Source organism: Nycticebus coucang, chromosome 10 (assembly GCF_027406575.1).
Source record: "Nycticebus coucang isolate mNycCou1 chromosome 10, mNycCou1.pri, whole genome shotgun sequence".
Taxonomy (NCBI): Eukaryota; Metazoa; Chordata; class Mammalia; order Primates; family Lorisidae; genus Nycticebus; species Nycticebus coucang.
In genome coordinates this window covers 126,663,184-126,679,806 of record NC_069789.1, presented here as the reverse complement: position 1 = coordinate 126,679,806, position 16,623 = coordinate 126,663,184, and the positions used below count along the sequence as shown (strand labels likewise).

General features: G+C 55.0%; 1 protein-coding gene across 1 annotated transcript; it reads left to right on the top strand.

Annotated features, from left to right (window-relative positions):
- The first annotated feature begins 4,585 nt into the window (after positions 1-4,585).
- ARHGAP33 (Rho GTPase activating protein 33) lies at positions 4,586-16,581 on the top strand. The gene is made up of 20 exons (XM_053607243.1): positions 4,586-4,701; positions 4,803-4,887; positions 5,269-5,349; positions 5,455-5,592; positions 6,207-6,299; positions 7,117-7,239; positions 7,325-7,402; positions 7,487-7,553; positions 7,632-7,691; positions 7,778-7,930; positions 8,012-8,114; positions 9,253-9,397; positions 9,478-9,560; positions 9,646-9,753; positions 11,637-11,782; positions 12,417-12,570; positions 12,655-12,800; positions 12,889-12,963; positions 14,168-14,839; positions 14,931-16,581. The coding sequence occupies exons 5-20, from the start codon at positions 6,207-6,209 to the stop codon at positions 16,190-16,192; spliced, it is 3,468 nt and encodes a 1,155-aa protein (XP_053463218.1). The 5' UTR covers positions 4,586-4,701; positions 4,803-4,887; positions 5,269-5,349; positions 5,455-5,592; the 3' UTR covers positions 16,193-16,581.
- Positions 16,582-16,623: the final 42 nt, after the last annotated feature.

The following is a 16,623-nucleotide window of genomic DNA, read 5'->3' as shown; positions in this document are numbered from 1 at the left end:
CTTCTTCACTCACATTCTGTCACCAGGGCTGAAATGACTAAAAGGTGGGGCTTGGCAAGAAAAGTTGACTGCAATGCCTATACATCCCTCCATTAGCTTGGGCTTCCGCAAAGCACAAACCTAGTCACAGTTCTTGCATGATGCCTCACAGCTCTATACCTTTTCATTCCAGTGGACAAGAAGAACATTGAACAAGAAACATTGCTGGCCCAGCGCCATAGCTCAGCTACTTGGGAGGCTGAGGCAAGAGAATCTCTTAAGCCCGAGTAGCTGGGACTACAGGCACCCACCATAATGCCCTGCTATTTTTTTGTTGTTGCAGTTGTCGTTGCTTTAGCTGGCCTGGGCCAGGTTTGAACCCGCCAGCCTCAGTGTACGTGGCCAGCACCCTACCCACTGAGCTAGGGAGCCGCCCCCTACCACTAGTTTTGTTTTTGTTTTTTTGAGACAGAGTCTCACTTTATTTCCCTTGGTAGAGTGCTATGGCATCACAGCTCACAGCAACCTCTAACTCCTGGACTTAGGCAATTCTCTTGCCTCAGCCTCCCAAGTAGCTGGGACTACAGGCGCCTGCCACAATGCCCAGCTACTTTTTGTTGTTGTTGCAGTTTGGCCAGGGATGGGTAAGACTCTGGCCCCATATACCACCAGTTTTAAAATGTGGCTGCAATTTTTTTTATTTTTTTTTTTGCAGTTTATGGCCCAGGCTGGGTTTGAACCCGCCCACCTCTGGCATATGAGGCCGGCGCCCTACTCCTTTGAGCCACAGGCTGTGCCCGTGGCTGCAAAATTTTTGACACTCCTCTCATCAAGAGATGGAGTCTAGGGCGGCGCCTGTGGCTCAAGGAGTAGGGCTCCGGTCCCATATGCCGGAGGTGGCGGGTTCAAACCCAGCCCCGGCCAAAAACCAAAAAAAAAAGAGATGGAGTCTAAGCCTGCTTCCCATTAATCTGGGCAGGATTCAACCCATAGAGAACAGTAGAATTGACAAGATGTGATTTCCAAGGCTAGGTGAGTAAGGCAATTAGTTTCTTTTTTTTTTTTTTTTCAGATAGAGTCTCACTATGTTGCCCTTGGTAGAGTGCTGTGCCATCACAGCTCACTGCACTTTAGTCTGGGCAACATAGTGAGATCCTGTTCCTAAGGCCAGGCCAAATTGCAGAGACCCTAGGGCTGTGTCACTTGCCTGAGGCAATGAAAAAACCGTCCATAGGCGAAGCACCCTCAGCATTCTGAGGGCAGGATCGGAGTCAGAAATGACAAGGTGCTGGACCCGGTGGCTCACGCCTGTAATCCTAGCACTCTGGGAGGCTCAGGACGGTGGATTGCCTGAGCTCAGGAGTTCAAGACCAACCTGAGCAAGAGCCAAACCATTTCTAAAAATAGCCAGGCGTTGTGGCGGGCGCCTGTACTCCCAGCTACTCCGGAGGCTGAGCCCAAGTTTGAGATTGCTGTGAACTATGAAGCCACGACACTCTACCAAGGGCGACAAAGTAAGACTCTCAAAAAAAAGAAAAGAAAAAAGAAAAGGAAAGGAATGACAAGATGGTATTGAAAGACTTGGGGCAGGACCCCCCACTCTGCCCTGAGCGATGACGACCCCAATCAACCGCAAGAGACGGAGCTTGATGCAAACAGCAAGAGGATTTTATTCCAGCATGCTGGGGCTTGACTCACAACCCTTTTAGGAGCCGAGGAGTCAAGCCCTGAACAGCAGGTTTTACAAGCTTATAAAGGCAAAAAGCACAAAGTAGGGAGGGGTAGCAGACATAGCAGGGGCTTTAGGGAGGGGTAGCAGACATAGGGGCTTTTCCAGATAAGAAGAACTCTGGTTCATTACTCATCTGTCTTAAGACAAGATCAGCAGTTAAACATTTGCTTAGCTTTTTTCTTTCAGAACCAGTTACCGGTTATCTGCTTCAGCTCGGGGCTATTTCCTAGGACAGTTACAAAAGGTCACATTCTTATGGTAGGGGGCGAGGGGTGCTGCTACATATCTGGTCCCCCCCCCCCTTTTTGGATTTGGTAGTACTTTCCTTCAGTATTATAGGACGAGGTGTTTGAAAAGCGGCTTGAGCAATGGAGCAAAGCCCTGAGGCCGTGGGAGAATCCACTGAAGAATGTCAGAGGAGTGATTACTGAGCGTGGACAAAGGGGGAGGGTCCATTGCTTAGTGCTAGAAGTGTCGGAAGCAAAGCATAAAGAAGCTGGGGGTGTGTCTCAGGAAGGGGATAACAGCCAATGAAAAGCAGGCATGGGCGTGTGGCTGTCAAACTTCGGGGGGCCGGACTGAAGTGGTAGAACCCGGGACGGGGCCCAAAGCGAAGCCAATGAAAAGCCGTCAGGTGGGCGGGGCGCCCTCCTAAGGCCGAGAGTGGAGCCAATAAGAAGCGGCGCCGCGTCCCCGCTGCTCCCCGCCCCCGTGGGGCGCGCGCCGGAGCCACGGGCAGCCGTTAGGGGCGGGGCCATCAGCCGCCCGCGCGCGGCTCGCGCCCTCCCCTTTGTGTCGCCATGGCGGCGGCGGCGGCGCTGGCGGCGGCGACAAGGATGATGAGCGAGGGGTCGAACGCAGCCGGGGCCTGAGGAGGCTACGCGACCATGGTGGTGAGGGACCCATGCGGCGGTCAGTCGGTCGGTCCGCGTGTCAGTCTGTCCGCGTGCAGCCCCGCCCAGTGCGCTCCACCCCCTGCCCCGCCCGAGCCCCGGGCCTGTGCAGCCCCCCACCCTTTTGTAGCGGTCCTTTTCGTACCCCGGCCCGGTCCTGAGTTGGAGCCCATACGTCGACCCCGCCCCCTCAACGTGCATCCCCATCCACGCCCTGAATGGGGATGACAGTGGCTGAGGATCCGGGCTTGGGAGAAGGTGGGGCTGGTCTAGGGAAAGACCCGCGCCACTTGGGTGGCCCCCGCAGGGCTTCCTGGGTCCTTCACCAGCCCCCATCCCAGCGTCTTCCTTAGCATCCTTATCCCAGCCTCATCCCTCCCGGGTGTAGCCGTCGCCGCCTCCTCCCAACAGCCCCTTTCTTATTCCTGAGCCCCACCCCCACTCAGCTCCTTCCTCAGCCTGACCCTTTTCTTCTCCTCCCTCGTTTTTTTACCCCATCCTAGTCCTCAAAACGCACCCATCACCCCCTCCAGTCTGAACCTTTACCCCATCTCTCCAGCCACTCTCCTCCTTACTGGACCCCAGCAAACCAGCACTGTGTCTGAGCTTGATCCTTGGGTCCTCTCCATCTTTTAGTCTTCACCCCCTTCCCCGCCATCTCCCTTTCCCACCATACTGCTCCACCCATTCATCCATTCATTCCCTCATTCCTTCGTTTAATAAGCATTCCCTGAGACCACCTCTGTGAGGCCCGTGCTCCAGGCACAGAGAGAGTCAAGTCCCATCGTTCCTTGGGGAGCTTCACAGGCTGGAGGGGAAGAGCACCTGAGGTTGAGACCTGAGAGTGAACTCCGGGTTGCAAGGATATGGAGGAGGAAGAAGCTAGAGCCCAGTCTGGGCCAATCCCTCCTTGTTTGGCTGATGCTTAATTTATTCATCAGATTTTACCCAGCCCCTGATGTGTGACTGGGCTGGCCCTGGGAATCAAGGACCCAGAGAGAAATCAGGAACAATCCTATCTGTGTAGCACACCATCTATGTGCCCAGCTCTGTGTTAGGCATACCAGGGCTCTCAGCCTGTGGCCCTGATTATCGGGAGATCACAGTCCAGTGAGGAAGATAGACTTGTCACCAAGACAGTGACATCTCAGAATGCTCAAGGCTGTGAAGGAGGAAGCTCAGGTAGAGACGTGGAGCCTGAGATAGGAGAACCTCAGGAAAATGGAAAGAGTCCATAACAGATACCTGGCACAATCTGAAAGGTCTGAAAGTGAGAACTTGCTGGAGGTTGGCACAAGTGAGTTGAGACCTGAGAGGTGAGGATGAATGAAAGGGTGGGGACATGTATTTTAGGCCAAAGGAATAGCCTTTGCAAAGGCGGAGAAGGAAGCAAAAAGATGGTGTTTAGTCGGACTCAGAAGTTTGAGGGCTCTGAGAGCAGGGGCACTAGGGAGAGATGGGCCCAGGGAGGTAACAGAAAACAGCTCAGGGAAGCCTCGATTATCAGACCAAAGAATTCTGACTTTGTCTTGAAGACAACAGGGAGCTATTGAAGGTCCAGGATCCATGAAGAAACCGGGCCAAATTTGTGTTCTGAAATGATTCTGCCGCTTGTGAAAAAGCTAGCGGTGGGAGGGGAGAGGTTGGAAGCAGACAGGCTGATGAAATAGGGGCTATGATTCTCCCGGCAGTGGTAGAAGGGAACTGTACACTGTAGGGGCTACAGAGGGTTTTAAACAGGGAGGAATGGGATCAGAATGCTCTCTCTCCTGTCGCCTGCCTCACCCTTGGCCCCAGTCCACCACCCCAGACCACACACGAAGAAGCAGGCCTGTCCTGAGCCCAGCCCTCACCTCTCCCTGACCTACTCTCCTACTTCGTGCTCAGAGCAGTGTGTGGAGCAACCCAGCCTCTAGGCCCAGGCCAGCAGATAACAATGCTCTCGTTGTCTCTCTGCTCCCATCTCTGGGGGCCTCTGACTCTCTTCTCCGATCTACAGGCTCGCAGCACTGACAGCCTGGATGGCCCGGGAGAGGGCTCAGTGCAGCCCTTACCTCCCACTGGGGGGCCCAATGTGAAAGGGAAGCCTGGGAAGAGGTGAGGGGTGAAGGAGGGAAGGGCTCAGCTTAGGAGCATGGGGTAAGGGGGTGGGAGATGGGCCTTGTGGAGCCACTGGTAATGTGTCACTTGTCTCCCAGACTCTCAGCTCCTCGAGGTCCCTTCCCCCGGCTGGCTGACTGTGCCCATTTTCACTATGAGAACGTTGACTTTGGCCACATTCAGGTAGGTGTGCTTTAAACCCAGGTGGAAAGGTGGGATCCTCCCCACCTCTGCAAAAATATCAGATGCTTTACCCCTGAAACCTGTCCCTATGATTGGCTTTTCTACCCATCTGAGCAGTCAGTAGCAAAAGTTGCAGGGGCTGGAGCAGATGGGGAGAGCTGCTCATTCATTCATCCATTTGCTTTTGTGTTCATTCAACAACCTTTTGTTAGGTGTCTGCTCTATGCCAGAGTCTTGTACTCTGACCAACATATCACCAGGTCCATTCTTGGGGAGGTACAGGAGAGGGACCCAAATCCATCCCTAGATAGTGTCAGCCTAGAAAGGTAAGGACGGGAACAAAAGTGAAGCTCTCACCTGGGCCTTTGTTTCCCACTGCAGCTTCTACTATCTCCAGACCGTGAAGGTCCCAGCTTCTCTGGAGAGAATGAGCTGGTATTTGGGGTACAGGTGACCTGTCAGGTGAGGCTACCCCTGCTTCTTATCTAGGCTGAGTAACTGGCCACCATAGTCCTCAGCTCAGTGTAATGGGACCACGGCTCCCTTTTGTCCTTCCTGCTCCCACAGGGCCGTTCCTGGCCAGTTCTCCGGAGTTATGATGACTTCCGTTCCCTGGATGCTCACCTCCACCGGTGCATATTTGACAGGAGGTTTTCCTGCCTTCCAGAGCTTCCCCCACCCCCGGAGGGTGCAAGGGCTGCCCAGGTACTCTGCTTGTTGTCTCAGCCTGCTCAACCATCAGCATGTCCTCATCAGTAATGTGTGAAACTATCAAAGTAGGGGGAAATAGATAAACATTTAAACACTGGTGTGGCCCAAGTCCCAACCAATCCAAATGGAGAAGCCTTAGAACTACAGCAGGATTCTACTCCCTTTAGCTCTATTTACTTTTAGGATCATTAGGGGGTCCAGAGGGCTCCATGGGAGGGTCAGCATGGATATACCAGTTGGGTTACTCAGGAGATTGCCACAGCCTAGTTTGCCAATTGGTAGGCCACTATAGTAGACCCTCTGAAGTTGACCACCTCCTTCAGTTGACCCAATTTTTATAGACCCGACGTGCATTACAGGTAAGTGTCAATACAGTAGGCCTAGTTCCTTATGTTGACCACCTCCATATGTTGACCAGTTTGTTACAGTCCCTTGGGTGGTCAACTTACAGAGGTTCTATTATATTTCAATACTTAACAGCCTAAGCAGCACCCATGCATTCAGGTGGAATTTCAACCCTGCCCAGAGATGAGCTAGGGCGATATGGGAGGGCAGTGGGCTGCCTCAAGGTCCACTCACAGGAGTCCACCATAACAACCTGCCCCCAGATGCTGGTACCACTGCTGCTGCAGTACCTGGAGACTCTGTCAGGACTGGTGGACAGTAACCTCAACTGTGGGCCTGTACTCACCTGGATGGAGGTGAACCTGGGCAGTGGGCTTGGAGTTCAGAATGGATGGGGATGTCTGAGGGACAAGAACTTGCCTGGGAGTATGTGTGGGCACAGAAAAGAAAGGGGCCATTGATGTTTTAGCATCTGTGTGGGTGCATGCCTGTGAGAGAAAGAGTGTTGTGGGGGTGGCTGGAAGATGTTGAATGGTGGGAATGTAAGGATTTAAAGGTGTATCAGAAATGGATTTGGCTGTAGCTCACAGAACACCTGGCTATAGAATGGCCTAGTCCAGAGGGTATTTTTTTTTTTTTTTTGAGACAACGTCTCACTGTTACCCTCGGTAGAGTGCTGTGGTGTCACAGCTCACAGCAACCTCAAACTCTTGGACTTACGCAATTCTCTTGCCTCAGCCTCCCGATTAGCTGGGACTAGAGGCCCCTGCCACAACATCCGGCCATTTTTTGGTTGCAGTGGTCATTGTGGTTTAGCAGGCCCAGGCTGGGCTCGACCCCACCAGCCCCAGTGTATGTGGCGGTGCCCTACCCACTGAGCTACAGGTGCTGCCCCAGAGGGTTTTAGATAGCAAATAGTGACGCAGTGTCTGCCATGGAGGCTGCAGGTGCAGGGTGGCTGGGAAGACAGGGGCAGGAGAGTTCTAGGACTTGTGAGGGGAAAGAAAGGAATTTGTTTTAGAGGGGGCAGGAATTTAAGTGTTTGACTAATGGCTCTGAGCAACAGAAGCTCTTAGATGAGGGACAGGCAGTAGCTTCATTGGGCATGGAAGAACTTTTCTGCCTTATTAACACGTTCTGGCCTCTCTTTGCCACATCCTGCTTCCCCTTCAGCTGGACAATCATGGCCGGCGACTGCTCCTCAGTGAGGAGGCCTCACTTAACATCCCCGCAGTGGCCGCTGCTCATGTGGTTAAACGGTACACAGCCCAGGCACCAGATGAGCTGTCCTTTGAGGTGAGGCTGTAGGGGAGCAGACTCCATCTGGGATCCCCATTTCCTCTGCCCCTCTGATCCCCTCCTTCCAACTGCCTACTCCCAGGTGGGAGACATTGTCTCAGTGATCGACATGCCACCCACGGAGGATCGGAGCTGGTGGCGGGGCAAACGAGGCTTCCAGGTGAGCCCAGCTGGTGGTTGGAATTGGGGCTAGGGCATTGTGCCAGCCTGGGCAGCCCAGCCACTGACCATGATCCTTCCTCAGGTCGGTTTCTTCCCCAGTGAGTGCGTGGAACTCTTCACTGAGCGGCCAGGTCCAGGCTTAAAAGCTGGTAAGTGCCATGCGTGGGAGGCCCTCCTGTAGCCTTCCACCTTCCATCCGTCCTTTCCACCCATTGTTCACCCTGCAGATTCTGATGGTCCTTCATGTGGCATCCCGGCTCCTCAGGGTATCTCATCTCTGACTTCAGGTAATACAAACAAGGGGTCAGGTACTTGCCCTCCTCCCCCTAGGCCAATGGCTGCACTGACCCCATGTGGCCTGTCTTTGTCACAGCTGTGCCTCGGCCACGTGGGAAACTGGCTGGCCTCCTCCGCACCTTTATGCGCTCCCGCCCTTCTCGGCAGCGTCTGCGGCAGCGAGGAATCCTGCGGCAGAGGGTGTTTGGCTGCGACCTTGGGGAGCATCTCAGCAACTCAGGCCAGGACGGTAAGTTCTGAGGCACTTGAAGACCCCACCATCCCACACAGGAGGCAGCCTGCCCAGCCCTGACCTGCTGCTTCCTCCCAGTGCCCCAGGTGCTGCGCTGCTGCTCCGAGTTTATCGAGGCCCATGGGGTGGTGGATGGAATCTACCGGCTCTCTGGCGTGTCTTCCAACATTCAGAGGCTGCGGTGAGGACCCTCCGCCAACCCCTTTTGTCCACATGCATTAGTGAGCACCATCTCTATTCCAGCCACGCGCCCTGTGCCAGGGACATAGTTATTGGGAATTAGAGGGGCAGAGAATTGAGGTAGACTTCCTTGAGGAGGCAACTCCCCAGCTAAGTAAGGCCTGAAAAGTGAGAGTAGAGTTAGAAGCTAGCGCGCTAAGCACAGGGGTCAAGCTTCGCTGAGCACTTGCCACGTGCCAAGCACTGTTCTAGGCACTGGGCAGACAGCAGTGAATGACAAAGCCAGAACCCCCTGCCCTCACAGAACTCACATGCTAGAGGAAAAGACAAACAAGGAAATGTCAGTTTACCAGAAGATGGCAAGTGCTGTGGGGAAAATAGGCCAGGGAAGGGGACCAGAACATAAGCCAGGAAGGGTCGTTACAGTTCTAAGTTGCGTGGTCAGAGAGGCCTGTGGGGGAGCTGTGCAGGAGTGGAGACAGAAGGCCCTGTGGGAAAGCTGTCGCTGTCAGGGGAGCAGCCAGGGCAAAGGGGAAAGTGTCAGGAGATGACATCTAAGAAGTCATTAGGGCAGCACATGCAGAGTCTTTATTAGGATTTTGGTTTTTACTCCAAGTGAGGAGGGTTCTGAGCCGTGGATGGATAGTCTGGAGGTGGGAAGGAATGAGGCAAGAGCAAGGGGCTGAACAGGAGGCTGACAAGTGACAACCCGAAGCCTGGGAAAGCAGTGAGAGAGGTGTGAGGTTGTGGTGGGCGGGACTTTAGGCCACAAGCAGCAGGGCCCCACCAGAGAGTTATGGGTAGGGGAATGCTGGGATTTTACCCACATTTTCCAGTGACCTCTTAAAGCCAGGTGATTGATGCCACTTCATGGTAGGAACATGTTCACACTCCAGAGTCAGTCTTGGGTAGCTACAGGCAGAGGTGTCTCCTGCCTGAGCCTCAGTGTCTTCTTTTTGTCTGTGCCACACAGTGTTGTTGGGGGAATTCAGTAAGTTTCTGTCTCTGAAGAGCCTAGCGCAGGACCTGGGGAAGAGGGTCACACCCATCTGTGGACACTGGGGGGCAGGGTAAGGGGAACTTGGCTGGGTGAGCCAGCTCTGACCTGACTCTTCCTTCTCCTTGCCACATGGTCTCAGGCATGAGTTTGACAGTGAGAGGATCCCTGAACTGTCTGGCCCTGCCTTCCTGCAGGACATCCACAGTGTGTCCTCCCTCTGCAAGCTCTACTTCCGAGAGCTGCCAAACCCCTTGCTCACCTACCAGCTCTATGGGAAGTTCAGTGTGAGTCAGGGAGCTGCCCAGGCGGGAGGGTGCTGGGGCACATCTGGCCCAGTCCTCCTCACGCCTGTCCACCATCTCAGGAGGCCATGTCAGTGCCTAGGGAAGAGGAACGTCTGGTACGGGTCCACGACGTCATCCAGCAGCTGCCGCCACCGCATTACAGGTAAAATAGGAGGGGTAGGGAAGGGCTGTGGTGGGTTTTCAAGAGAGGTAAGGCTCAGGTGCCTCCCTCTGCTCCCATCGTCCAGGACCCTGGAGTACCTGCTGAGGCATCTGGCTCGCATGGCAAGACACAGTGCCAACACGAGCATGCATGCCCGCAACCTGGCCATCGTCTGGGCACCCAACCTGCTACGGTAAGCTGGCAGCTTACCAGCCTGCACCCTCAGCTCCCTCCCATGGGGCAGGCCTTAAGCTTCCCCCAAATCACCCCAGGAGCTTCCCTGACTTTTGTTCTCTTGTTCATTCATTTAATACATATTTGGTTGGGGTTTTTTTGTTTGATTGTTTTTAAGACAGAGTCTCTCTCTGTTGCCCTGGCTAGAGTGCCGTGGTGTCATCATAGCTCAAGCAACCTCAAATTCTTAGGCTCAAACCATCTCTTGCCTCAGCCTCCCAAGTAGCTGGGACTACAGGCATCCACCACAAAGCCCAGCTAGTTATTCTATTTTTAGTAGATGGGGTCTTACTGTTGCTCAGGCTGGTCTTGAACTCCTGAGCTCAGGCATTCCACCCATCTTGGCCTCCCAAAGTGCTAGGATTACAGGCATGAACCACTGTGCCTGGCCCATTTAAAACGTGTTTGTCAAGTACCTCCCACGTACCTAGCCTTGTTGTTAGCACTGGCGATGCATAGTGAGGAACACTTCCTCCTGGGGCCCGCATTTTCATGGAGGAATTCACAATAAATCATCAACGAGAAGAATACAGAGTAATAATGTGTGATGGTGATGAGCATCAAGGAGGAAGATAGGAAGCAAGGGAGGTAGGTGCCCAGGATAATGGTAGTTTAAAGTTTTCAACTAGAATGGCAGGGAAGGCTTCAATACTTCTACCACCAATAGCAGGGTAAGCCCTAGAGGATTTGATGGTGACCAAGACAGGCACGATCTCTGTCCTGGAGGAGTTCAAATTCTTCTGGGGACACAGATAATGTAAATAAGTAAAACAAGTGGTACGTCAGAGGGTGGGCATGAGAAGTATGGGGGAAAATAGAAAAGAAAGATCTGAGGTCCAGAGAAGGAGGTTTACAATTTCAAATAAGGTGGATGGGGAAGACTCCATTGAGAAGGTAACATTTCAGGCAAGACCTGGAGGGGATGAGGGAGGGACTTATGTGCCCATCTGGGGAGGAACACCAAGTGCTTAAGTTCAGTGCTGTGTGTTAAAGGAATTTCAGGGAGGCCAGTGTGGCTGGAATTGTGATGCTTTACTAAGAATAATGTCTTCCACTTCCATCCAGGTTAATACGAAGGATGTAAAGTCTCCATTTTTTTTAATAGCTGAATAGTATTCCATGGTATACATATACCACAGCTTGTTAATCCATTCCTGGGTTGGTGGGCATTTAGGCTGTTTCCACATTTTGGCAATGGTAAATTGAGCTGCCATAAACAGTCTAGTACAAGTGTCCTTATGATCAGTGTGGCTGGAATTGAATGAGCAAGTGAGTGAGGAGTTGAGAGAGAGGACATAATCAGATCAGAGAGGTGACAAGGGACCAGACAGAGCAGTGACATGGGTCAAGCTAAGGACTTTGCTGTTACCTGGAGTAATGTGCCCCTGGGGCAGGGCTGTGAGCCAGAAGGGGCTGACTCAGGTTTCCCAGGCTCCCTCTGGCTGTGGGTGGGGACCAGACCATCGGGGCAAGCATAGGAGCAGGAGACCAGGGAGGAGGCTGACAGGATGTCCAGGTGGGAAGGGATGGGGGCCGGGCCAGGGTGGAGACGATGGAGGGGAGAAGAGTTTAGACTCTAGAGAGATTTTGACAAATTGGATGTGGATGCGAAGGAAAGAGAAGGCTGAAGGACAACCCCAGGGTGTTTGGGATTGACTGAGTTGGGGATGATGGAGAGAGGTAGCAAATTTGGGGAAAGGCTGAGAACCTCGTTCTAGGTTTGGTCATTTGCAGGTCAGAGACATTGAACCGACAGTTGTTGCCTTCATTGGCTTCACTTGGAGTAGCCAGAACCTGCCGTCTAGGGCTCAAGGCACCTGGCCACCCTCTTCTCCTATCCAGGTCCATGGAGCTGGAGTCGGTGGGGCTGGGTGGGGCGGCAGCCTTCCGGGAAGTTCGGGTGCAGTCAGTGGTGGTAGAATTTCTGCTCACCCATGTGGATGTCCTGTTCAGTGATACCTTCACCTCTGCTGGTCTTGACCCTGCAGGTATGCTCCTCACAGCCCCTGATGTCATGGCTACTGTCCCTTCATTGTCAGGGCTGCAGTGGGAGGGCAAGTGGGCCCCCAGCCCTATCCAAATCCCACTGAAGTCAGGCTTCCCTCCTGGCTCCTTGAGGACCCCGCCCCGGCCTATCCCTCCCCGCGCCCCACCTCCTTCTCATTTCAGCTCCTACGCTCAGGATTCCCACTTCTTGGCCTGGACGCCGTTCTTCCTTCACCCCTTGTAGCTCCTGGGGGCCCTTGGGGCCATGGGTCCACCTGGGAGGAGGTGGGAGGTCCCCAGACTTGACCCCACCCTGGCCCTGCCCAGACTCCCTGCCCTGTCCCGGACCCCAGCCCAGTCAGGATTCAGCACGTCGGAGGGCCCTCTGGCCCGAGGTAACAAGCCAGAGCCGCTGCCCTCACTGGCTGCTGGGAGCTGCCTCCTCATCAGCCTGTTCTGCCTCACCTCTCCTCCTCACTGCCTGCTGCCCACCCATTCCCGCCTGATCCACCCTGGCCCCCTGCCTTGCCAGCCCGGGTGGGCACGCTGCGGGGCCGGGGCTTGGGCTGTGGCGCTTGGCTTTGCCTGTGGCCTTGGGTGGCCCCAGAACTGACAGCTCCCTCTCCAACTCCCCAGGCCGCTGCCTCCTTCCCAGGCCCAAGTCGCTTGCAGGCAGCAGTCCCTCCACTCGCCTGCTGACGCTGGAAGAAGCCCAGGCTCGTACCCAGGGCCGGCTGGGGACACCCACTGAGCCTACAACTCCCAAGGCTCCAGCCTCACCTGTGCAAAGGTAAGTGGGATGCTGGGGGAGGGAAGCAGGCAGGCCCAGGCCCTGGTTTCTCAGACCAACTCCTCTCTCTTACCCACACCCCAGGAGGAAAGGGGAGAGAGGGGAGAAACAGCGGAAGCCAGGGGGTAGCAGCTGGAGGACATTCTTTGCACTGGGTCGGGGCCCCAGTGTCCCCCGAAAGAAGCCCCTGCCCTGGCTGGGGGGCACCCGTGCCCCACCACAACCTTCAGGTCAGAGGCGCTGCAGTTGGCAAGGTGGGTGGGAGGTGGTCTGTGGTGTGCCCTCCTCCCTCTCCTACCTTCCTACCTGTCCTCACAGGCAGCCGACCTGACACGGTCACATTGAGATCTGCTAAGAGCGAGGAGTCTCTGTCATCGCAGGCCAGCGGGGCTGGTAAGGACAGGCTGGGCCCTACTTGTGGTCAAGTGGAGCTGGGGCCCTTGTTTAACCTTCAATGTTGTACTTCAAATTTGGCAGCCCTGGAGTGTTTAAAAATTTTAATTGGGACTTTAGGTACAATGAGCTAGATAAAGTCACCTTTGGTTCACTACACGTTGTACACTTTGGTCCATGCAGGATCCTTTAAAGCAGTCTTTTATTCATGCCTTTTGAAAATAATTTTAAATAATGTTATGAACATCCATGAACCCCCTGGCCAGAGCCAAAAGAACCCCAATACCTTACCTGTGAGTTCCTCCCCTCTCCCATTTGCTGCCTCACCACCAGAGTTGTCCTGTGAATTCCATGGTCCTCATTCCCTTGTTGTTAGGGTTTTATCAGATACAGATATATGTGCAACAACATATTTTTCCCTTCTAGTCATTCATTTCTGAAACTTTATTTAAAGGGTATCATTAAGAAAGGGGGTATCCCAGTGTGTGGAACTTGACTTCACCACACAGTACAAACTACCATCCATCCACACTGCTGATTGTGGCTCAGGCTCATTCTTTTCTTTTGCTTCTACTATTCGGTGAATTTGGAGGCTCTTATGACAAATCCCTGCCATACTCAGGTTCCTGGGAGATTGCTCTGCCATGAACACCTTCAGCTGTACAGGACAAGGCCCACTTGTTTTCCAAAAGCAGTTATCCCATTTTTTTTTTTTTAACGACAGAGTTTCACTCTGTCACCCTGGATAGAGCGCTGTTGCGTCATAGTTCACAGCAACCTCAAACTCTTGGGCTCATGCCATCCTTTTGCCTCAGCTTCCTGAGTAGCTGGGACTACAGGTGCTGGCCACAATGACTGGCTAGTTTTTCTATTTTTAGTGAAGAAGGGGTCTCACTCCTGCTCAGGCTGGTCTTGAATTCCCGAGCTCAAGCCATCCACTTGCCTCAGCCCCCTAGAGTGCTGGGATTACAGGTGTGAGCCACTGTGCCAGCATTCCTGGTTCTCTTCAAGGTTTTGCCTTATCACCCATAGGTGTGAACAGTTCTCCTGGCCTCACAGTCACTGTGGGCACCTCTCCAAGGAAGCGCCTCTTCATGTTCTTCTCCCAGCTTTCTGTTGAACAGTGTGCCCTATTCTCTCTGATGGATGAGCCTGTAAAGTTCTGACCCCTGGTCCCTAATTGCCCCCTTCTTCATCCTTTTAGGCCTCCAGAGGCTGCACAGGCTACGGCGGCCACACTCCAGCAGTGATGCTTTCCCTGTGGGCCCAGCACCTGCTGGCTCCTGTGAGAGCCTATCCTCATCATCCTCATCTTCATCCTCTTCCTCGACCTCCTCCTCATCCTCTGAGTCCTCAGCAGCTGGGCTGGGAGCACTCTCTGGGTCCCCCTCACACCGTACCTCAGCCTGGCTAGATGATGGTGACGAGCTGGACTTCAGCCCACCCCGCTGCCTGGAGGGACTCCGGGGTCTCGACTTTGATCCCCTTACCTTCCGCTGCAGCAGCCCCACCCCAGGGGACCCTGCACCTCCTGCCAGCCCAGCACCCCCAGCCCCTGCCTCTGCCTTCCCACCCAGGGCAACCCCACAGGCTCCCTCACCTCGTGAACCCACCAGCCCTGCTTCACCCACTGCCCTGGACATCTCAGAGCCTCTTTCTGTATCAGTGCCACCTGCTGTACTAGAACTGCTGGGGGCTGGGGGAGCACCTGCCTCAGTCTCCCCAACACCAGCTGTCAGCCCCGGCCCAGGCCTGCGTCCCCATCTCATCCCCCTGCTGCTGCGTGGAGCCGAGGCCCAGCTGAGCGACCACTGCCAACAGGAGATCTGCAGCAAGCTGGCACTGCCTGGTCCCCGGGGAGCCCAGAGCCAGTATGGTGAGTCCTGTTCAGCCCACCCCACACTCTCACAGACCTGAGGCCATCCCAGGACCCAAGCTGAGCCACCTTTCCATTCCCTTCTGTGTAGGTCCTGGTATGGATTCACCGTTGCTGCCCCCATCCCTGACCCTCCTGCGCCCTGGTGGTGCACCACCTCCACCCCCCAAGAACCCAGCACGCCTCATGGCCCTGGCCCTGGCTGAGCGGGCTCAGCAGGTGGCAGAGCGACAGAGCCAACAGGAGCATGGGAGCACCCCACCTGCTCCCCACTCCCCTTTCCGCCGCTCACTGTCATTGGAGGTGGGCGAGGAGCCCCTAGGGACCTCAGGGAGTGGGCCACCCCCTCACTCTGTAGCCCAGCAGGATGCCTGGGCCCCAGGACTCACATCCTACTTACCAAGGCAGCAAAGTGATGGGAGCCTGGTGAGGGGCCAGCGACCCTTGGGGACCTCAAGGAGGGGACTCAGAGTCCCCACCCCAGTCAGCGCCCAGCTCAGGGCAGGTGGTATGTACAGGGATATTCCAGAAACAGCAGCCCAGTCCCCGTGTTCTGTCCCTTCACAGGTTCCTACCCCTGGCTTCTTCTCCCCAGCTCCCAGGGAGCGCCTGCCACCCTTTCTTGGGGGCCCCAAACCAGGCTTATACCCCATAAGCCCCATGTCCTTCCAGACTAGCTCCCCAACCCCAGTATGGAGGAGCTCCCTGGGCCCTCCCACACCACTTGACAGGGGAGAGAACCTGTACTATGAGATAGGGGCCAGTGAAGGGTCCCCCTATTCTGGTCACACTCGGTCCTGGAGTCCCTTTCGCCGTATGGCCTCTGATAGGCTCAATGCCTCATATGGCATGGTTGGCCAGTCACCACCTCTCCACAGGTCCCCCAACTTCCTGCTCAGCTACCCACCACCCTCCTCCTGCTTTCCCCCTGACCGCCTTGGCTACTCGGTCCCCCAGCACCCTGCCCGGCGTCCCACCCAACCTGAGCCCCTCTACGTTAACCTATCTCTGGGGCCCAGGGGGCCCTCACCTGCCTCTTCCTGCTCCTCTTCTCCTCCTGCCCACCCCCGAAGCCGTTCAGATCCTGGCCCTCCAGCCCCACGCCTCCCTCAGAAACAGCGGGCACCCTGGGGCCCCTGCACCCCTCATGGGGTACCTGGACCCTGGGGGCCTCCCGAGCCACTCCAGGTCTACAGGGCAGCCCCGCCAGCCTATGGGAGGGGGGGCGAGCTCCACCGAGGGTCCTTGTACAGAAATGGAGGGCAAAGAGGGGAGGGGGCTGGTCCCCCACCCCCTTACCCCACTCCCAGCTGGTCCCTCCACTCTGAGGGACAGACCCGAAGCTACTGTTGAGCAGAACTGGGAAGGCCCTTCCTCCCTTCCATTCCCCCTCACTGGATCTTGGCCCAACCCAGTCCCTTTTTTGTATTTTGAGCTCCTGACCCTACCCAGGTTTCTAACTTTGTAACTTGTTTCTGATGTGGGTCCCTAACCAATAATCATAGCTTCCCTACTCTGGGCAGAGGGGTACACCCTTCACCCCACCATCCTCCATCCTGGGTGCCCTCACACAAATCTGAAGGAGGGCTAGGCTGACACCTTGTCCTCCCTTTCCCTCCAGGAGCCCCCAGCATGTCCTGACCTGTGCACAGGGGGCACAGGGATAGCTCCAACCCTTCTTTCCCTACACACCCCACTAAACCATCTGACAAAATTAATGAATAAAAATGGTGAAAATGTGACTGCTGGGGTCACGCTGGGGCAACTCAGTGAATGAAGAAACA

Coding starts and splice junctions, on each gene's coding strand:
- ARHGAP33 (XM_053607243.1), top strand. CDS start 6,207: ATGCTGGTACCACTGCTGCTGCAGTACCTGGAGACTCTGTCAGGACTG. Junction 7,554..7,631: donor AGGTCCAGGCTTAAAAGCTG/GTAAGTGCCATG, acceptor TTCACCCTGCAG/ATTCTGATGGTCCTTCATGT. Junction 9,398..9,477: donor AGCTCTATGGGAAGTTCAGT/GTGAGTCAGGGA, acceptor CCACCATCTCAG/GAGGCCATGTCAGTGCCTAG.